This window comes from Lachnellula hyalina (genome assembly GCF_007821495.1).
Source record: "Lachnellula hyalina strain CBS 185.66 chromosome Unknown contig00024, whole genome shotgun sequence".
In the NCBI taxonomy this organism is placed as follows: Eukaryota; Fungi; Ascomycota; class Leotiomycetes; order Helotiales; family Lachnaceae; genus Lachnellula; species Lachnellula hyalina.
In genome coordinates, this window is record NW_022157138.1 from 141,216 (window position 1) to 162,961 (window position 21,746).

General features: G+C 48.0%; 6 protein-coding genes across 6 annotated transcripts; 3 read left to right on the forward strand and 3 right to left on the reverse strand.

The window, feature by feature from the left end:
* Positions 1-559: 559 nt before the first annotated feature.
* Positions 560-1,003, forward strand: con-10 (Conidiation-specific protein; the record flags this gene model as incomplete). The annotated part of the gene is made up of 1 exon (XM_031146658.1): positions 560-1,003. One exon carries the CDS (start codon positions 560-562, stop codon positions 1,001-1,003), a length of 444 nt encoding a protein of 147 aa, XP_031007744.1.
* Positions 1,004-1,878: 875 nt separating this feature from the next.
* On the reverse strand, positions 1,879-2,707 carry SPCC63.13 (putative J domain-containing protein; the record flags this gene model as incomplete). Its single annotated transcript, XM_031146659.1, has 3 exons — positions 1,879-2,491; positions 2,569-2,629; positions 2,689-2,707. 3 exons carry the CDS (start codon positions 2,705-2,707, stop codon positions 1,879-1,881), a joined length of 693 nt encoding a protein of 230 aa, XP_031007711.1.
* Positions 2,708-3,263: 556 nt separating this feature from the next.
* LHYA1_G001680 (uncharacterized protein) lies at positions 3,264-3,929 on the forward strand (the record flags this gene model as incomplete). Its single annotated transcript, XM_031146660.1, has 2 exons — positions 3,264-3,462; positions 3,520-3,929. The coding sequence occupies 2 exons, from the start codon at positions 3,264-3,266 to the stop codon at positions 3,927-3,929; spliced, it is 609 nt and encodes a 202-aa protein (XP_031007681.1).
* Positions 3,930-4,871: 942 nt separating this feature from the next.
* Positions 4,872-6,026, reverse strand: LHYA1_G001681 (Zinc-type alcohol dehydrogenase-like protein; the record flags this gene model as incomplete). The annotated part of the gene is made up of 3 exons (XM_031146661.1): positions 4,872-5,041; positions 5,094-5,397; positions 5,430-6,026. 3 exons carry the CDS (start codon positions 6,024-6,026, stop codon positions 4,872-4,874), a joined length of 1,071 nt encoding a protein of 356 aa, XP_031007680.1.
* A 2,436-nt stretch (positions 6,027-8,462) lies between these two features.
* lovD_0 (Acyltransferase) lies at positions 8,463-9,911 on the forward strand (the record flags this gene model as incomplete). The annotated part of the gene is made up of 4 exons (XM_031146662.1): positions 8,463-8,553; positions 8,618-8,891; positions 9,000-9,166; positions 9,214-9,911. The coding sequence occupies 4 exons, from the start codon at positions 8,463-8,465 to the stop codon at positions 9,909-9,911; spliced, it is 1,230 nt and encodes a 409-aa protein (XP_031007683.1).
* Positions 9,912-17,085: 7,174 nt separating this feature from the next.
* CHK1 (Histidine protein kinase) lies at positions 17,086-19,929 on the reverse strand (the record flags this gene model as incomplete). The annotated part of the gene is made up of 2 exons (XM_031146663.1): positions 17,086-18,680; positions 18,729-19,929. 2 exons carry the CDS (start codon positions 19,927-19,929, stop codon positions 17,086-17,088), a joined length of 2,796 nt encoding a protein of 931 aa, XP_031007682.1.
* Positions 19,930-21,746: the final 1,817 nt, after the last annotated feature.

Below are 21,746 nucleotides of genomic sequence, written 5' to 3' on the forward strand. Positions count from 1 at the left end.
GCAAAGGGTGGCGCCGCATGATATAAAACTTGATTTCAGGCTTCTGACGTTATTTCCTAGGCTGCCTCATAAGTGATCGACCAGTGTTTCATTTCGGGAATTCGTCGTGATATGGCGTTTTGTTTACTTTGCTGCTAAAGATCGGCCGCGTTCTGACGTGTAATCGTGTTCCCAAGTATTCCCACCATTTCCATAGGGCAGGCAGGGCACGGATAATGTGTGAATGTGAATTTGCTTGGTTGGGATCCTTGTTGGCTGCCTTGGAATTTGCATGGATGATATTGATTCAGTCGTCATTTTGGATATGTGGTGCTGGTGATGCCTTGTTTTAAGGGTCGCATAGATTGCATTGCATTGCATTATATCATACATGTCTGAGGCAATGATTCAGGGAAAGGGAATGGATATATAATAAGCTGGGTGGGTATCTGGAAATCTGCTCGCTCTGCCCTCGCACTCCAATAATCTCAAACAAACGGATTCCAAATCACATCTCTCCAACAAAAACAGACGAAGCTTCATCCTACATCATATCACATAACCATCAGCCAAATTCAACATGGCATCCACAAACCCCGGCAACTTCGCCAACCGCCCCACCGAAGAAGTCCGTGAAATCGCCAGCAAAGGCGGTCATGCCTCCCAAGGCTCAGGCGCTACCTCTGCGTCCACCACATCCGACAACCCGGGAAACTTCGCCAACCGGCCTACAGAAGAAGTGCGCGAGATCGCCAGCAAAGGGGGACAAGCTCGCGCAGCGCACTTGCGCGAGGGCGAACCAGAGCCAGAGTTGGCGGGAAATGGCAATCCGGGGAACTTTGCTAATAGGCCGACGGAGGAGGTTAGGGAGATTGCTAGTAAAGGGGGGCAGGCGAGAGCTGCGCAGTTGAGCGAGCCAGAGCCAGAGTTGGCGGGGAATGGCAATCCGGGGAATTTTGCGAATAGACCGACGGAGGAGGTTAGGGAGATTGCTAGTAAAGGAGGTCATGCTCGAGCAGCATAGTGAGAGGAACTGGTGGCGGGAAGTGGAAATCGGATTGGGGAATTTTGCGAATAGAGTGATGGAGGAAGTTAGGCAGGTGGGCGGGTGCGAAGGTGGACGTGTTTAAGGTGCGGAGTTTGTATGGTTTGATGGATTGATGGGAAGGTGATTTTATGAGCCTGGTGGTGGTTGAAAATGTACTTTGGTATCGATCAAATGTTACTACTTGCTGTTTTTACTTTTTCTCGTGATTGTTTTAAAAGCTTCTGTGTTCGTGAACTGCAGAGGCCTTGTGTTAAATTATGGTAAGCTGTTGCACAATTGCTGTTGTTGAACGGAAGGAGGGAAGGAGTTGCTGTGACACTCTAGCCATATATAATGCGTGCTTGCTCATTTGGGACTTGGGGCGGTGAGGTAAGTGCGTTCTTGGACTTCATCGATTTTGGCTCTCACCAGACTTCCGCAACCTCAGTGGGTGATGCTGAGAGTATGTCGATGCGGGGAGTATCCTTGATTGCCGGTTTCACTGTAAGATGGTGCGTTTGCTATTTTGTTTGTGAATACGGAACGATCAAACTGCGTTATGAAATTACGATTGAATTGTGTTATAAGACTTTTGCTCTCTTAGAATGTCATTTTGCCCAACCTGTCTGCAGAAGTTGAAGTTGTTGGTCCAGAATTGCTGCCTTGTATGCGTTTCACTTCACACTTTAAAGAAAGGGTCTCTTGTGAATTTCGTTTCATTGGATATCTAGCTGCGTAAACCACGACCATGCATGGATGTTCTGTTCTTCATTTCTCGCCCAAAAATATTGTTCACTAGCCCAAATTTCAAACCCTTAGCGCCATTGCACCGACATCCAAGCCCGACTCTCTTCCACTCCAAATCGTTGTATTCACGAGATACCGACCGCATGACTGAAGACCTTCTGAGCAAGCTGGCTCAAAAGCCTTGCTTTGTCCCCCTGCGGAAGATCGGTAAATACTTGATATACTGACTTCCCCTTCGCATCCCTCACAGCACCCATCCTATTGCCCGCGACAGCACCAGCAACCATCCCCGGGAAATTCGCCATGATGAAGCCCATAGCACCACCACTCAAACCACCCACCACACTCCAGAACAAACCCGTAGGCTTTCCCCCACTCTCAGCCATACCCTCCTCCCTCAACATCTCTTCAAACACATCGCCAAACTGCTCGTTCTCAAACTTGGTCTTCTCCTCTGTATTCTTCGCCTTGAAGCCAAAACTCGACCATGGGAAACCACCCGGGGCAGAGGCGTCGGCCCCAGGGTCCGGGATATCCTCCTCGGAATCGAAGGCTGTGGATGCTGTGGAGGCCCCGCTGCCGAAGCCGTGGTAGGTGCGCGCGGCGTCGTAGTCGTGGCGGCGCGTAGGGTCTGAGAGCGTGTAGTAGGCGTCGTTTATGAGCTGGAATTTGCGGGTTCGTTCGGGGCGTTCTGGGGAGTCGGAGGGGACGCGGTCAGGGTGTGTCCTGAGTGCTGCTCTGTAGAGGCGTTAGCTTTGCTGGAATTAGAGGGTTGGAGCATTCGTGCGTGGAGGCGAATAATGGGAAATACTGACTTCTTATATGCATCTCTGATTTGCTGCTGGCTTGCTTTGGTTGTGATCCCAAGAGCGGCATCTGGAAGCTGTTAGAGCTGAGTCTAGTTGAAGGGGGGCAAACAAGGCTATTTCACTTACAGTAATCGATGCCTGACATGATTGCGGGTTTCTTTCTTTGACCTGCAGTTGTGGAATTGAAGTTATATTCGCAGCAGGAATTTGAATAAGAGTTTAGGGTATCTAGGTAGAAGGAGGATAAAGCTGCTCTGTGATAATAACTTGGGAGTCTCGAGGGGGTCTTGTTTTTGAAACTCGTGCGTCACCGTGGCGTTGCAATTGTGGCTTCATCTCTTGGCTTGGCTACGGAGGGCTAGATCTTGAACAGCCTAGCGCCGAACATTCTAGACCTCAGAGCATGTGACTTTCACGTGCCATAACACTGCTGCTATACCCAGGGGTCCAGATCTAGCGCTCTCCACCAGCCCCTCCAATTATAGCGGTGAAGCTCATAGCTTACCATCAGCCTGCAAGACAGCTCAAGAAGACATCAACTTTTCACTCATAGCTCCACTCTGCCCCTCTCTTCACTCAGCATCTACTTATTACTCATTCCCCTCAGTTTGTAGATCTGGTCTGAGCCAACCTCACAATCCCAAATCTGACGATCAATCCCTCCAGAAAGGCCGATATCGATAGCTAAGAGCTTCTGAAAGATGGGTTGGTTTGACGGCGGATCAGAAATTGGAGGCTCCCGCCACCACCACGACAAACACAATTCGCATCACAATAGCAGTAGCAGACACCAGTCTTCTGGCTCGATTTTTGGGAGCGGGGACCATAAACACAATTCCTCTCGCTCGTCCTTTTTCGGTGGAGATCCAAAACGGAACTCTTCACGCTCTTCTTTCTTTGGTACCACCACCCCCCTTCTCTTCTCTCGAGTCAGAAATTGTACTAATATCATCATAGGATTCGGCGGCAGTGGCGGCGGACATCGATCGTCCTCTTATTACAAACGCTCACCCCGAGGCGGATTTGTCAAGCGCGTCTACTCGCGGTTGCGCCGCCTCCTGCGCGACTTGCTCTACTACATGAAACGCAATCCCATAAAGGTCTTCGTCTTGGTTATCATGCCGCTTGTCACGGGGGGCGCTCTGAGCGGGCTGCTGGGCAGATTTGGGATCCGACTCCCTGGTGGGCTGGATAAGATGTTTGGTGGTGGGGCAGGCATTGGGCGCGGACGAGAGGGGGGAATGCAATTCGAGAGAAGCAGCTATAGAAGCGAAGGTCCTCTTGGTGGCATGGGCGGCATTGGGAGTGCCATGGGAGGACTTGGTGGTCTCGGAGGTGCGATGAGCTTGGCGAAGATGTTTATGTGAACAGGGAGGTTGGTAATGGGAATAAGTCATGATCTAAAAGGAGTGAAGGACAAATTGAATTTATGGAGCTGTGGAGGAGTTCGGGATACCAGGTCTTTTAATGAATACTCACATCGGGGGCCTTTTCTTTAGTTGTCATTTAATTCGAAAATGGGAGGATCTTGTCAAGATAGTTACTAATTATTGGTTATTTTGTAAGAGAATATACGTCGCAACCCAGTAATTCCTGCTACCTTTAGCCTTTGAGATTATGAAGCTATCCGTTGGTGAATAGGTACCTACATACCACATGTTCTAGATTTTCCAAGCCTGTTAAGATTTTTTGCCCTCTTGCTTTGATTGGCATAGATAGCCTTGCCGAGTACATCTTCTTTTAGATATTATTTGCTACTGTTGGCAACTAGTCATTCATCTCCACTCCTTGCAGGTACAAAAAACCCCACAATGGCGGCCCAAGTTCCACATCTACAGATCTAGACGTTTGGATCTTTCTCTGGTCCAGGTTTTGTGACAGCGGCATTGAAGTGCTTTTCGGATAATTTTTCCCGCCTAGCACATGCGCTAGCCGTAACGGGGTGCCCATGCCTCAGGAGCAGTCCAATTATATACACACACGCACGTATATGCTTCAAAGTATATGTCGATGATAGTAACTCACATAATGCGGGTATAAGACATGATCTAGCCAATGTACGAAGAGTCTCTCGATAATGCTGGAAGCACATTTCTGCATCATGGACAAAAATATTGGGCAATATTTTTATAAGTCGAAGGCCAGGAGATCGACAATTCGTCCGGAACTTCTCCGCTGACACAAGTGGGACTATATAACCGTTCTTAACATAATCACGCAAGTGAAGATTCTATTATCCATATTGCCTTCACTTCAAGTATCCATAATCCAAGTATGTTTTAGGTTTTTAGCTACATCGAGTAATTGATTCACACCAGAATAACAATCTTTCCCACACAGTTTTGGGCTCTCAGAGCCTCGAAAGCTTTTTTGGCGTCTGCCCATGCAAAGACATTGATCTCTGGGTGCAGGTCATGTTCTTCTGTCAGAGCGACGGCTTGTTCCAACATGACTTTGCTGTTCCCCAATATTCCCTTCACTGCAATGATGTTAGCCTTGGTCCGAGATACCCAGCATGAAGCAGGGCTTACAAGTTTTGGCACCAAACAAGAGGAGTTGTACTAGATCGGATGGTTTGGACTCGGTGAGAAAGCCAATCATAACTACTGTACCGCCTTGTCTGGTTGCTTGTAGCGATTGTTCGACCGTCTGCGCTCCAGCTACATCAATCAAAACATCAACACCTCTTTGGTCGGTCAATGCCAGTGCCTCGATTGACCATTCGGGGGTCGTCTTGTAGTTAATGACTTCCGATGCACCGAGCTTTTTGGCACTCTCGAGCTTCTCATCTGAGGATGAAGTCGCAATGACTCTGGCACCCATAGCAGCAGCATACTACCTCGATTAACATGAGTATAATGTCCCACCAGAGCAACAGCAACAGTACTGACCAATATAGCAAAACAGCTAACCCCACCCGTGCCTTGGGTCAGTACCGTCTTCCCCGGCCCAACACCCCCCGCCAACAACGCATTCATCGCCGTCCCCCCAGCACTCACCATTGCAGCCGCCTCTTCAAACCCCAGATTCTTCGGTTTCCGGACCACAAACTCGTCGCTCACTACAGCATACTGCCTCAGTGTACCCTGTACTCCACCACATCCTAACGTGTGATGAACTTTATACCCTTCCACATCACCATCGATCCAATCAGTGTTATTAACCAGCAATACCCCCTCGCCGATGCTGTCAGACCAAGTGCTATTGGGACCAACGGCCTCGATGGTTCCGGCGCCGTCAGCGCAGGGTGTTAGGCCGGCAGAAGTGCGCGCTGTGTAGAGGGGTGAGTCGGCGACGACAAGGATGTCGCGGTAGTTAAGTGCTGCGGCACGGATGCGGACGAGTACTTCTCCTGGTCCTGGAACTGGGATTGGGAGGGTGTTGAGGGTGAGGTTGTTGAGGAGGGTGGGGGAGGTGTGGGAATGGGAGGGGTCGAGGACGTGGATTTGATATGCTTGGGACATTTTCAACCCTTGACGGATGGGAATGGATATTGATATGGAGACGAATGAAAGTTTGAAGATAAGTCGTTTATATACAAGTTCCACGGTGAGATGGGCTGGAGAGAATTCTTGTCTTGGGGACTGCTTTGAAATCACCAGTCCAGGGTCTTGTTTGTGATGTTTGAAAATGCTGGAACAATGAGATGAGAGTGGAAATTGAAAGGTACTGCTTTATAATCCGTGCCAGTCATGAAAGCATGGAAGACTGTATAAGGTCCTTCCCTACGCAGGTATGCCCTTGATTTGCCCCTGTTTAAGCGAAGGAAAACTAGACTATTCCCAATGCAGGGTACATGCACGAGCAACTACTGCACACATCAATCCACCATGAACTTAATGAACACAAGCAGAAGCAACTCCTTTCCATGGCATGGGAAGTCCACAATCACTTGGCGGCTTCTCTTCCATTCCCCTAATCAAACCACTGATAATTACGTCAAAGAATTGACTACCTTGTCTTGCAAGGAACTTCTTTTCCCTGGATTCCGGACGCAGACACGAATATGCCACATCCTGTGGAAGAATCACACAGAAAGTACCAATGAAACGCCAGGATTCTTCATGACAGTATTCGAGGGACCGAATGATTTCGTGTGCTAGACCTGTGATATCAGATGATATGCCCAACAGGGGCGTGTCATTGGGCTCCGTTGGCATTGGCACTTCCAAAGGTACATTGAGGCCTCGCAAAAGAATTTCCCACATGGTGAGAAGAATTATGCGTGCTGTGTCGTAGAGACAGACTGTCTGTGCAGTCCATATGCTGTCATACCAAAGCAGAGTAGGGAATATCAGGCCCGCTGAATCTTTGGTTATGGTAATTGATGGGTCTGGGGAAACCGCTTGGCAGGATTGAGAGTGAGTGCTGCTCCATTCCCGCCACCAATCATTTAGATGATCGAGCAGGCCCTCAATCTCTCGTCTGTGACCGGAACATTCAGATGAGCCAGCGGGGCCGTGCTGTAGCACATCTGCCAAGATCCCAGCCGTATCACAAAGAATGTCTATGAGATAGTCTGCAGGCATTTTGGATTGCGGGTCATCTTCCCACGGAACTGTCTTCCACTTCTACATTGTTGTTAGGACGGCACGTGAGCGGGAAGTGAGTCTCACAGGTTGACTGAGGAAAGTCTTTTCTCGAGTTATGATTGCCTTTGAAACCTGCCGTATCTTGATCAGCCGGCGTAAATCAAGAGGTGAAAGATAAGACTACCAGTATGCATCGGTGCTCCAAAAACATGCTTCTTTCTGGGAAGTGCTTGTATTGACTCGGACCCCGTATCTCAATTAAGCGGCTGAGTCCATCCACATGCATTCTCCACCCAAGTCCCATACGTAGGCTGATCAACTATACTTATCAACAGGATTCTTATACATGGCAGTGATCTCTGTAAAATACCTCGTACATGCATAGCGCGGTCACGGAAGCCAACATTGGAAAGTTTTGTTTGCTTTTCTCCTTTGCCAATTCGGCTCTTAAGTCCGCAATTGATTCCCCGTAAAGCCGGATGGCTTTCCAACACATCTCTGGTAGCGCGTTGTATCTACCGAAGAACATCGAGGCAAGCGCTTGTAGTGACTTAGGTGATTGCTTCGCCGCCTCGTGAACCCACCATGTATCTGGCAATTGGCCGCAAATGCCGGAGAAAGTGGCATCGTAACGTGCTCTGCCAGCAAAGATCTTGCTAATGAGAAATGAGGTTGAAATATGCTCCGAGAATGCTATGAGCGGCAGTTGTATTGGGACAAGACTGGCTGCAAGTCTCTTGCTCCCTGGTATACGAGCTGAGTGGTAGACTACAGGTAGTGATTCGTGCCGGGAACGCAGTTCCTCTTGCTGAACACGTGATACGCGCTGCGAACGCTCAATCCTCGAATTTTCGTCCACGAACGTGAATCTTGGCTCGTAGCCCTGGCAAGCTACGCCACCACTAACGCACCGGATACACTTTGGCTGCGTCTCGTCACACCGGACTCGGCGGGATTTGCAAGTCCGGCAGCCTTTACTGCGAGCACCCATTTTGTAAAGTCAATCATCGGACGAAACTGAAGAATGAGATACAAATCATTTCTCAACGTTGATTTGGAAAGGGGATGGAGGCTTTGATAACATCGAGGATTCGTAACCATGCATCGAGTTAGCCTCGTGCAAAATCCCTGAAACGGGCTAGCGTTTAACCCCTTTCTCAGCTCGCGTAGACAAAAAGACCTTTGGAAGTTCGCTCTCATCCCGCCCCCGCACTTGGCATAGTGCTATTAAGTTTACCATTAGCAATCATTTATTCTACAGTGGTATATATACTTGCTTGTGTTCCATGTTTCCTATTCATGTTTTGTTCAAAACCCGGGTACCCTTGAATTACTAGCAACGAGTTCCATCCACCTACCCATGTCACCATGTCTGCCGCAACTGCAATAAATGCCCGGCTTAGTGAAGCTTGTAAATCACTCGAGATTCCAGGAGTAGTCGCCATTGCCAATGCAGGAGGTAGAGTGATCTATCTCATTTTCCCAACATATTTGACTTCATCCGTACTAACGTTTTCAACTAGAAACTTTTCAGTATGCAGAAGCTTTCGGAGTTAGCTCACTAAAGCAAGGAGAAACGCACAAGTCTCTGACATTGGACTCAACATTCTTTCTCGCATCAGCCACAAAATTACTAACAGCTATCTCGGCTTTGCAATGTGTTGAGCGAGGCCAGTTGAATCTTGATGAAGACGTTACTCATTGGCTTCCTGAATTGAAGGACCTGGAGATTTTGACTGGATTTGATGATGAGGGGAAACCAGTGCTGGTCAAGGCTGTGAATAAGATCACGTTGCGGTGTGTTGCTCTTGTCTACTTTTTGACCAAGCACCATTCTTGAATGTCGCTGTGAAGAAAATTGAGATATGATCCCTCGGTAGGACTTGACTAATTCTGGTCTGTTAGTCACCTCCTTACCCATTCTTCCGGTTTGGCATATGAGATGTTCAACCCGCTGCTCCAGCAGTGGCGACAATCCACGGGTATTCACCTGCCAGCCAAGAAGCTACCAGTAGTCGAGTTCTATCATGTACCACTACTCTTCGAACCGGGTTCTAGTTACATTTACTCTAGTATGTTTCATGTTTAGCATTCTCGGAAAGCAATTGACAATGTACAGCTGGGTTCGACTTCGCGGGCGTAATAGTCGCCAGAGCAAACTCCATGACACTCAACGCATACATGGAAAAATATGTTTTCCAGCCCTTGGGCATCCGGAACCTAACACTTGACCTCGACTCCAAGCCGGATGTGCTCGCTCGCCAAGTCGACTTGAGCATGCGAACAGGTGATACCCATCCGGTATTCGGCACAGCAATAGATTCATCCGCGTCCCTGACTTATATCCCACCTCTGAATATGGGTGACAGCCTAGAGGATGCTTCTGGGGGTGGCGGAGGGTATGGTAGCTTGCTTGACTATAGCAAGATTCTGAAGAGTCTTGCCGTAGATGACGGGAAACTGCTAGCTTCCGAGATGCTTGACGAGTTGTTCCGTCCGCAACTGAAAGATGCTGCTGCGGCTAAGTTCAAGGAATTCTTGTCTATCAAGGAAATGAACAACATCATGGCTGGTATGGGAGTTGGGGTCGATGCAAACCATTCTCTTGGCGGGGCTATTGTTTTGGAGGATGTTCCTGGCAGACGGAGAAAGGGGACCATGACTTGGGCGGGGTTGCCTAATGTTTACTGGTGGGTCGACAGGGTCACAGGCACTAGTGGTGTCTTTGGAACGCAGATCCTTCCTACTGGAGATGAGAAGTGCATTGAGCTGTATAGAGCATTTGAGGACTTCGTATACGCAGCTGGGAAAAATTAGACAGCGAATTCTGAAAATTAAGAGCAAGCGAGATGCTTTTAATTTGAACTGGTGGAAGGAAGCCTTCCACCGGGATTAGTAGGTAGAGCTAGCTCTTGATATAGAATACTTCTTATCCCTTTTTCTCCGTAGACTTGACTAGATCTTGTCTTTCAGACTTTTTTATTTCTAGGGTCTAAGATTCATTTTATCATCTTTTTAGAATACAACTATCAAGCATTGTAAACCAGCTTCAATCATCCAACCGCTATAAAAGCAACCCATAATTCATTCGAATCGCAAAATTCCTAGTTAAGATAAGCCAAACACAATTTCCAAACATCATAGCTACGTTACATAATCTCATTGCTTCTAACCACGAAAGGAATCTTCAACCAACTATCTAGCTCACATGTTGCGACTCTAAATATGAAAAGTACTATTGGGACAAGCGGTCTGGCACTTAAGAATAGGGTTGACGAGTAAAGAGATCGAGTTCAAAGTGACATAGATATGACGGGTTCTTGTCGGCCTCCTGCGTTGCCATCCTCAAGTGCTAATATCCACAGGAATATATGTAAAATTGAGGCCACCGACTTTATCGAAATCCCGAAGTGATGAATATCTTTGAATATTTGACTAACAAATATAATTGAGGCAGAGTTGTCGCAACTTGACATATCATATTACATCGGAAGTTGGCTAGCTACTCAGGGGCTCGCTTAGAAATATAGGGGTCGCCGGAGAACCCGCTCGCTAGATTACAGTCACCATGCAATACCCTACAGTACAGGACGGATCCTAATTTCAACGCTCTCATAATTAAAACCAACCGAGGCTCACCAGATCAAGTTGTTCTTTGGAAATCAGAACATAGAAGAGTCATTCTCAGATCCACGGCTCCACGAGTAGGGAATGTGTTAGCCTCTCCTATAGTGGTTTACGGCCGTCTCCATACCATATCGCTATTACTTAAAGATGCCTCGGAGTAGATAAAAAGCGGCACCAATGTATAATGTGCTAGGTGACGTAGGACATTAAAAGTCAATCATAGTGAGAGTGTTGCCTTTATCTATCTGAGCCTCAACATTACTACAATCAAGTTTGGAAAGGGACAGTTCACTCTGGCGCAGAATTCTCATGATCCAATGGGCAACGGTGGCCCAAGAATCAGCTTTTACTTTTTATTCCATATGTATTCTGAACTTTGCCGTACCTTCTGAGCGGTGCTATCTCTCCAAGCTGGGTCACATAGTCTTGTTTGCTCTTTAACTATCGCCACAAGCACTTTCCTAATCACTTCCCTGTCCTAGTGGCTCTACACTAACCCAATTATAACCTTCCAAGTCAATCCAATCGTCGTTTTCAATGCCCACCTCATGCACGACTATTTCCTCCTCCACCTCCACCTTCACATCCTTCTCTCCCTCTTTATCTGCCTTCTGGTCCATCTGCACTGACTCGTCTTCACTTGAATTCCGGGTGGTGTCTATTGCCCCCGGGTTTCGAAGACTCTCATTAACCAGCCAGTACGGTCCGCCTCCAGACCATGATTGAATCCGAACCAGACTTCGCTGCATACACCCGACTGCACTTTTATGCGTCCACCGATGCTCATGAGCCGCTGCCGAGTCTAAAAGCTTGAATATGCTTGGACAATGCTGACATTGAAGTCCATCCATAATCGGGAGATGTGGGTGTGGTGCCAGACCGTTCTCCACAACCGGGTCGGGCCGATAAGAACTCCATCCTAAGTTCTTGACAAATTCCTGGAACATGTTCTTTTGATTGAGAGTCCATTTCGCGTGCTTTGTACTGCAGTGGCGCGCTATTTGATTCTCTGGGATAGCTCGCATACATTTGCGATTAGTGCAGACCATTATTTGATATTTCATCTCGATATGGATCCAGCGAGTCAAGGTGACGGGAATTGAAGTTGGGATTGCCATATCTGCCATAATTTATTCACAGTTCAACTTTGCTTACGAGGAGGAACCGGTCTTTCTTGTACTTTACATAGCTTATGCTATAATCCAATAAGGAGAGCAAGTAAAAGAAGAAAGCCATGTCCCAAACAGATAAGCCTCTGCGCTTCAGCCCTCCATTCCTCCCTCCATTACTCCCTCCATTTCTCTCTTGATACATCCCTCCCTTCATTCGTCCACTCCTTGCCTGTTCCCCTGTCTATTTTCTATACGCCTGACCTTGTTCTTGTCACGACGAATAACAAATTATTCCAGAAACATGCCATTAGTGCAAGCTTCACCTCGAATATACTATCTTCATCGATTCGATAAAGCTTCCTCTCTGTTATTTCGAGTTAAATCATAATTTAGATAGAGAGCTATCGTCACAAGTTACGAAAACGATTTGATTCTGTAGATTCCAGAGCCCGAAGACCTTTGCATAAGCTTATCAACGTTCGGAGATGGTATCCCAAGATCTTGACAGCACAGTTCTAGAAGAGAAGGTAACCTTTCCCTCCCTAGGGGGTCTCCGGTCTGCCAAATCAACACATAGACTTAACCAGATTGCTCGAGTCAGAGCAAAGGGGGTTGGCGATCACATTTCCCTTCCACAATTAGTGGTATGTGGAGATCAATCTGCCGGGAAAAGCTCAGTCCTCGAAGGCATCACAGGCATCCCGTTTCCTCGGCAGGATGGTGTTTGCACGAAGTTCGCCACCGAAATCATCCTCCATCACCACGAGAAGACAGCTAGGATTACAGCCACAGTGATACCCCACGCGTCCCGCAGCAAAGAACAACGAGAGCGCTTCCTAGCTTATCACCGAGTGTTGAGCGACTTCTCAGAACTTCCTGGCATTATAACTGAAGCAGGAACCTTGATGCAACTCCGAGGGTCGGGGGTGGATGACGGCCTTACATTTGGTGAGGATGTGCTCCGAATTGAAGTCATAGGAAAGACTGGACTCCACCTTACAATCGTAGACCTGCCCGGTCTCATCTCGGTCGCAAGTGAAGAGCAGACCGAAGAGGACGTCCAACTCATAGGACGATTGGTCGACACCTACCTTCAGAGCTCCAGAACGATCATTCTCGCGGTCGTTCAAGCTAATAACGACATCGCTAATCAAGGCATCATACAACGAGCGCGGAAATTTGACCGAGCTGGGCAGAGGACTGTTGGGATTATCACCAAGCCAGACCTGATCAATAAAGGAACCGAGGGTCGTATGGCTCTCCTTGCTAAGAACGAAGACACGACTAAACTGAAGCTTGGCTATTTCTTGCTCAAAAACCCCAGTCCCGCCAACTCGAAGAAGGCCTTACGTTAGAAGACCGCAAGCGACAGGAACTCGATTTTTTCTCCTCGCCCACGTGGAAAGAGCACCGGCTCGATCCATCTCGGCTCGGCGTCACTGCGCTCAGGGAATACTTGCAAGATTTGCTCGACGGACACATCGAGAGGGAACTTCCAAAGGTTCGAAGCGAGATCAAATCGCTGCTCGCTAGCACGGAAGCCCAACTGGCAGACCTGGGGGATGAGCGGCCTAGCGCCGCCCACATGCGTATGTTTCTTACCCGGCGTAGCATGGAGTTTCACGGCCTAGTTCAATCCGCCCTTGACGGGAACTACCAGGAGAGGGATGCGGACTTCTTCAGGGACAATTACACAACCCGTCTCCGGGCTGAAGTTCACCGACTCAACGGGTGTTTTGCAGCGGAAATGCGCGAGAATGGTCTTAAGAGGAAGTTGTCTGAACTGACTTCACCTGAGGACTCTTCAGGTCAAGAGTCGGAATTTGAGTCGGAGACTGGCCCACTCCTAGTGACCCAGCAGGAGCTGAATGCCTGGGTGAAAAAGGTAGCTCTCTAGTCCGATGAACTGTCGATTCGCTTACGATTCTGACCCTATCAGACCTATCTTCGTACTCGTGGTCGCGAGCTTCCCGGAAACTATAACCACGTGTTATTAGCGGAATTGTTCTTTGAACAATCAAGTCGTTGGGCAGGTATTACAAGAAGAGCACCTCATAAAGCTTTTCGAAATCACCACAGATTTTGTTAATGGTGCAATGGATCATGTTATTCATGAGGAGGATATGCGGCGCGAGATTGTCCTGCTTGCTAACAATAGATTGGACGAGGGGAAGAAATTAGCTAACGATGAGCTGCAGAAGCTCCTCGCTGATGAAAAGCGCCAGCCTATAACTTACAATCATTATTACACAGACAACATCCAAAATGCCAGGGAGAGTTCAATGAAAGACTCCCTGCAAAAGGCTATGCGGGCCGCAGTGGAGAAGGACTGGAATGGCAAATTCCATGTTAGTAACACACCTCTTGAGCTGGAGAAAGTTTTGGCATCTCTCCAGAAACGGGTTATTGTCAACATGGATGACCAAGCATGTGCGGAGGCTATGGGAGGGCTACAAGCTTACTACAAAGTATCCTCCTCACACGTTATTAGCAAGCTCCTTTCGCTAACCAATCTTAAGGTTGCTATGAAGACATTTGTGGATAACGTATGCCGTCAAGTTGTTGAGCGCCATATCCTCTCGACACTTCCTGACATATTCGCACCCACGACAGTGATGGAGTTATCCGAGGAGGATCTTATCCGAATTGCTTCGGAACCAGCGAAGCAGAGGGAACAGCGATCAGCTCTTCTGATGTTAGTACAAGGTCTCAAAGAAGGCCTCTTAGATTTGCGAAATTGAAAGTCTGGTCTCAAATCTTGAAAATGTCAGATTTAGAGTTTCCTCTACGCACCACCTATTTACGATGGCCTGCCTAATATTAATCGGCACTCGAGACTGAATTAGAAATTTCCAACTCTCTTCATCCTGCTCTCTTTAGCTTAGATAAATACTCATTAAAAGCATTAATAGTTTATAGCTAGCGCCGCATATAGATAGAGAGATCCCGTCTTCGCTAGCCCAGCACTAGATACACTCCTAGCCATATCAAGGTTAATATATTACAGAGTGTTATAAAGCAAAACAGCTTAAGTGATATAATTTGCTGAATTACCTTATCTACATAGTAGAGCGAAGGATCATTAATATTTATCAAGGGGAGAGGGAGAGTATCTATATTCTAGTATAGCTTAGTAGGAGTATTTACCCAGCATTAGCGGTTGAGTTTTGACACGTGATGTGATATATAAGGATAAATGGGAAATTAAAATCAGAGAGAAAGGGAATATTTACCTAGCTAGGTATATGGAGTAATAGATGGGGAGAGAGAGGGAGAGGGAGAGGGAAGGATGGAAAAGTACAGGTTATATATATGTATGTAATTCATACTCGAAATTAGATATTCCGTTGCTTATGTTAATACACCGTTTGCTGCTTTGCTTTGCCATCCCCTCCTTTCCCCTAACGCCGAAAACGCTTTGAAGCATTAGTAAAGGTCCCCGTATTTCCATAACCAATTGTCAAGCCTTGTATCCTCATATCCTTACAACTCAATCTGCACTTGATCACCATCGTCGTCTCCATCTCCAAAATCATATTTATCTCTCCCCCAATCAAAAGGATCGCCTCCGGGCATGCAAAGTCCCAACCGCCAGAAATAATCCCGATGCGCGAAGAATAGCTGCCACATCTTGTAGCGTGCGGGGATGGGGATACCCCAGCGCTTCTGCAGAATTACAACCTCCTCGTAATTGATATCCGTATCCATATTGATTTCCATGCCAGTTTCCCCTGCTGCTGCCTGAAACCAGGACCCAGACCCATCAGCATCCGCCCCAGCAATACAATTTGAATCCTCATCCCCAAAACACAACCTGATATCATGCAGTCCGGGTTGTAATTCCGATTTCGAAATATGGATTTCTCCTGCATGTGGCCGGTATCCCCATTCCTGCAATGGTAGCAGTGGAACTGGATCATCGACATGCGTGACACGTCTATACCTCCCATGCAACAGCTCTCTCTCCCCATTCAGCTCAAACGCCTCATCGATATAATCCCTCAACGCCTCATTCCCCACCCTCGGCTCCCCAAACGTAGTAACCACCGGCTCCCAGCCCAAGGCCTCGAACTCCAGCCCCGCGAGCGCAGCAACAGCACCTCCTAAAGAATGCCCCACGAGCTCAACTTTGTAATCCGGGTATTTCTCCCGTATGCTTTTGAGGTGAGGCAGCACAAACGGACGCGTGTTTTGCCACGAGGTCCAGAATCCGGTATGCACTGTACAGTTTGTACACTCCGATTTCTCAGGAGCATCATCCGATCGACTCGTGTTCCCCGAACCAGGATACGGTACGTATTCCTGAGGAACAGTACTAAGATCGATAATCGTATTGGTAATACTGTACGTCCCTCGAAACGCAACTATAACCCTGCCTCTGCCGCCTTTCCCATCCCCCCCAATACTCTGCCCCCCACTCCTACCCCCGTGATCCAAAACCAAAAACCCACAACTATCACTCAATAGAACCCCCGTATTCCACGTTCCCACGAGTTCGTACCCCGGAAACTCATCACACCTACTCGCGCATTTGAACGGTGTCGAGATACCCGTTCCCGTTGTGCCGAGACAGTATGTTATATCTACGAGGCGGGATAACTGTTCGAGGGATGCGAAGAGGGTGGCTGTTATGTTTGGAGATGGAGGATGTGGTCGTTGGGAAGGCGGGGTTGGTGTTGTGAGGGTGATGGAGAGGTGTGAAAGGAGGATGGTGAGGATGAGACTGAGACTGAGATGGCGGCGCATCGTATGGTCAAAGGGGCGTTTACATGATTTGGTTATTTTGTAGGTTGCTCGTATGTTAGGATGTGTTGAAGATATCGTCATCTTGCAAGCCACATTCACAGGGAGGAGACAAAGAAGCGCGCTAAGCTCAAAGAAGCGGGGCGGGGAATCAGATCCGCTCGCTTTTGCAGCTGTGAATACTACTTAATTCTATATTGGTTGATAGCATACATCTTTTGTAGCTAGGTACGGCTTGCGAACATTATTTAATTCTACGTTATTATGTATCCCATTGAGCGGGTAATCCCATCTTCAGATTATATATTTCCTCTGCATCTCCCGGGACGCCTTTTGCCAAAATCTAAACGCCTTTGATGCAATATCAACACCAACCAACACCGTGCTTCTTCAATCATCAGCATCATATTTTCCCCTCGTTTGTACCCCAAAACGCCTTGCAGTCCGTTAACATATGCATCCATAATAACCCAACTCCAAATATAAGCAAAAAATACCCCTCTCCTGACTTATACCATCTCTCTTTGGAAATGCTGCACAATCAATCGTTCAATGTCAAGAACCTTGTATGGCTTAGGTAGAAACCCCTGCATTCCACATGCCTCTGCTCTAGATAGACATTCCCCGGTTATGTCTGCCGTGACTGCAATGATTTTCGTTGCCTTTTCGCTGAGCGTTGCCAGCCCCAAAATCTCCCTCGTGGCCTCATAGCCGTCCATGTTCGGCATCCAGATGTCCATCAAAATAGCGTCAAACTGTTCACCGATTGGTTTTGAAAGAGAGTTCTTGAAATGGCGTACTGCTTCTACTCCATCAAATGCGATTGTGACGTTCGCGGTCGAGTACCCAAGTTTACCCAGTGAACCCACTGCAACGTTTCGGTTGATGGCATTGTCCTCGGCAATCAAGATATTCAGCGGATACTCTTCGTTGAGTTTGGGATTAAATGCCGTACGCTTGGGAGATGATTTCGGAGGACTTTTACGGGATGCAGGCGCCGGCGATGCGGTCCTTGATATCCCATCCAAGGACATCTTGGATTCGGTCCCCGGGGAGGGAAGATAGGTTTGTTGATGGCTCAAAGGCGGAGTACCAACAAGAGGAGTATCCATGTTTTCTGCATCCAATAATGAGATAGGTAGACGGACCAAAAACTCAGATCCTCTCAACGGGCCGTCAGTATTCGACCGTTCCAAGGTAATATCACCACCTAGGTTCTTTCGTACATGCGCTTTTGCATTGAATAGACTGAGACCTAAACCATCTCGAGATCGACTGATGGAAGCGTCTTCTTGGAAGTGAGGCTTGAAAAGGTTGCATTTAGATTCTTCGGTAATACCACATCCTGTATCCACAACCCAGATTTCGATAATCTTTAGGTTTTTGCCCAGTTTGATCGTAATGGTAATAGATCCACTATCGGTAAACTTGATAGCATTGTCGACTATCTTTTTCAAAGCAAACTGTAGATGGTGTTCATCCGTAATGATTATTCCTGGAATGCTAGATTCAATGTTCAGATAGACCTTTCTATCCTGAACTTCACCTCTCGACCCTGTTGTTGTGACTTCGAATGTTTCCCCCGAATCGGTTTCGGTGTGGACTTCACGAGTTGGATGCCCACTTCGCAAAGCCTCAGTCACCAAGGTTCTCATGAAGTCTCGTGTGACAACGAGTCGGTGATTTGGGCTCAACATCGATGACGTGATATTTGGACTGCCCCTTTTTTCGTATGTTGGTGACTGATAGTTCAGGTCATTTTCTGTGGTACCCAAAGTACCGCACTCCCCGCATGAGACTGGACTATCATCGGGGTAGTATTTACGCAAGATCTCTGCCTCTGTCATTGTATACATACGCTTCAAAGGTGGGCCAGGATGAAAGTTGGGTTCCTCCGGTTCACCGCGTTTCCTGCTCATATACGAAGATTCCATTCTCGATTCTGGTATGGGACTTTGCCTTTGAGATGAAGATGCCTCTGATATTACAAAATGATTCGAGCCTTCACTAAGGGTAGGTGTCAAGGGTGTCTCTGGCATTTTCAGATCCATATCATATGCATGAACGACGTTGTCGGCAGCCTCCACAGCGCGTTTTGAACTATCTATAGATATATGAGCGAAGAAAAGAGGAAATTAGAAGACCGACTCACCCTGCACGGTCTCGATATGGCCTTTGAGATCTTTAAAAATCTCTCGAACCATTTCACTCTGTTGATGTTGATTGGCTATACAGTCCAGGACTGTCGAGTACATGATGTCGAGCATGCCTACCACACCCTGCATTGGTGTTCTCAACTCATGAGAGAGGCTTCGTGCGTATGGCTTCAATGACTGTGAAGCAGTAATTGCCGAGAGTGGGATTATTTTGGCAGGCGTTGACGTTGGGGGTGCCACATCTTTCGCAAAGCCTCGACCCTCGAGAATACGCTGTAGTATCATATCCTCAAGAGAATGAAGAAACATCTCAATGAAGGTCCAGCCTAACTTCCGGGCCTTCGCGCCCTCTATGGACCAGGTCACACCAAAGTGAGCAAAACATTTCCCTTCGCTAAATAGCGGTACACCGATAAAGGCCTCGGATTGTTCCCATGGTAAATGGGGAGCTTGCGGGTTGTTGGGCGTGATTTCGGCGAGCCTCTCGGGAACGATGAATACTTTATCATGCTTCATGTGTTCACAAGGAGTTCCAAAGGCATGATATCGATAATCCCTGTAGAGCTCCTTCACATCCGCCCCGTTATTGACATAGAAGGCCACTCCCATTAGACATGAGCCAGGTTCGCCAAGGGGGGGCATTTCCACAGCACTGTCCTGGTCGTCCACAAGCATCCTCTTAGCAACAAAACCGCATTGTGAGCCAGTGATATCGCACATTTCCTCCATCAATATTCCCCAGAAATCATGAGTTGATGCATTCCTTAGCCTAGCTTTAAGATCGATGAGGCGTTCTGTAGCATTGCTCTCAGCCAAGGGAAAGTATTGGCGTAGTACGTCCTGGAAACCTTCGTCCCCTCGATGAACTACAGTGTTTCTTGCGAAGTCAGGAAGACAAAGCGTAGCTCGGTCGATTATATAGTCTGGCGATGATTCCTCCGTTCCTTTATCCATATCCTTCACCCCAGGCTGCCGCGCAGATTGGAATTTTGTGTCTCCAGTCCGTTTTCTTGCTCGCTGTCGATGTAGCCTAAATTGACGAGGTCCAAAGGGTCGTGTATCGAAAGTGTCTGGGTGATGGTGTATCTCGTGCATCCCACAATGCTTGTTCTCGGTCGTGTGAGGAGCATACAGTGCTCCAAATTGCGACATGAGAGACGAACGACTGAAAGGTTGACCGGACCCTTCTGGTGGCATGGAGCCGCAACTCCCTGGCACTCTGGGTTGGGGGTTGGAGTGTTCGGTGATGGTGAGGTCGGCGGAAAGTAGAAAGGAAAGGGAGGATCGTATCTGGTCTGGAGGTCTGAAGGAAGGCTCCGGTTCAGTTCAGGTCAGGTCAGGTCAGGTCAATTCAGTTGATGAGATGCGGGCAACGATAGTGATAGTGTAGACAGGGAGCAGGACAGGGTAGGGAGCAGGACAGGGCAGGGACAGGGGAGCGATGATTGGGGGCTCTAGACGAGGGGCCTCGACCTTGGCTTGGATATGGTGGATAGGATTAGGGATGGGGATGGTGATGGTGGTTTGCCTCAATACAGTAATAGGGAAGTTTGATGTAACGGGGGTCATTGATGGTGGTGGCTGTAAGAAGGAGAAGAAGGAGTTGGTGTAAAGGCCAGTACAGTTACAACACAAGTACAGCACGGTAGCAACTGCAGGTGAGGTGAGGTGAGGTGAGGTTGTGTAGGTGCAAGTTGCAAGGCCTCAAGCTACCCATGGACGGACACTACCTGTCCTGTTTACCTCTACACCACAGACTACCTACCCGGTACACGATGAGATTCTAGACCTTCCACCAAAACTACCTTACCTACCTTACCTACCTTACCTATACTCTCTCCTACCTGGGTGGCCTAGCTAAGCCTGGGTGAGCGTGTTGGGGCGTGGGTCTCGAATTCCTCTGCCCTGTCCTATGACTATGAGACTACTGTAATGGGAGTCTGAGGGCGTCTGGAGGGATTGCTGTGGGACTGATTGTGGGACTGAGTGTACTGGTATGGTACTGTACTGTACTGTAGAACTCTGGGAAGGCTCCATCTTCGATCCAGGGCAAAGATCAACGTCACACCTTGCCGCAAACGGTGTCAGATCAACGGCACGAAAGGTACGTACCGAGGTCTCTCCAGTCATGTCATTGGCTGATGGGAGTGGAGCTATCCGGCTTGCTGCAGCTGATCTGCACGGTGGCATCTGGGCCTGCGCTCTAGAATGCCAGAGACCCAGCCAAAGCGCTAGGTACTGTAGTGAGTAAAAGGCCAGGCCATCTACTTTGGGCGTAGAACTCAATCCCGATGTTGATGACGAGGAGGAAGAGCAGTAGTACTAAGAAATGAGCTTGTCCTACACCCCATGATACACATAAAGCCAAGATGGAACAGGAATCATCCAAGACGGAGAGTTGAGATGAGAATCCAGTACAGTCTACTTCCTACTTCCTACTGTATACGCCACGCCCACTCACATCCCATTCCTCATCTTCTTTCACAATGCTACGCCGCCAGTCACATGTATTTTTTCTCCATGGCCTCCGGAGTATTCGGGAGTGAGTATGCAAGCCACCAAACTCGCACTGCTTGTTCCCAACACCCCGAGCGGTCTAGACATGCCGAACTGTAAGCCACCGACTCGGGAAGAGGCGCGCGGTGCACATTCCCGAACGCTAACGCGGAAAGCACGGCAAGGCTGTCTGTCTGTCATACTAGCTCCTCTCCGCTTCTCTATCTGTCCGTAAAAGGGGTGACTGTTACCATTGTTCTCGCCTTGAGATTCATTGAATCCATCATCATCGTATATGATATGACAATACAGCCCTTCGTTCACGACCCAACGACGAGTACTAAAAGGAAGAGGATATACTCACGGCCTTATTGTACTGCTTTCCCCCCATGTCATTCCCCCCCCTCCGGTCTCAACGCCCGCATATAAAAAGGGCGCCACCTCATCAACGATTTTTATGTTCACCTGATATAAAAACACTTGCCTATAAGCTATATATCATACCAAACATAACAAGA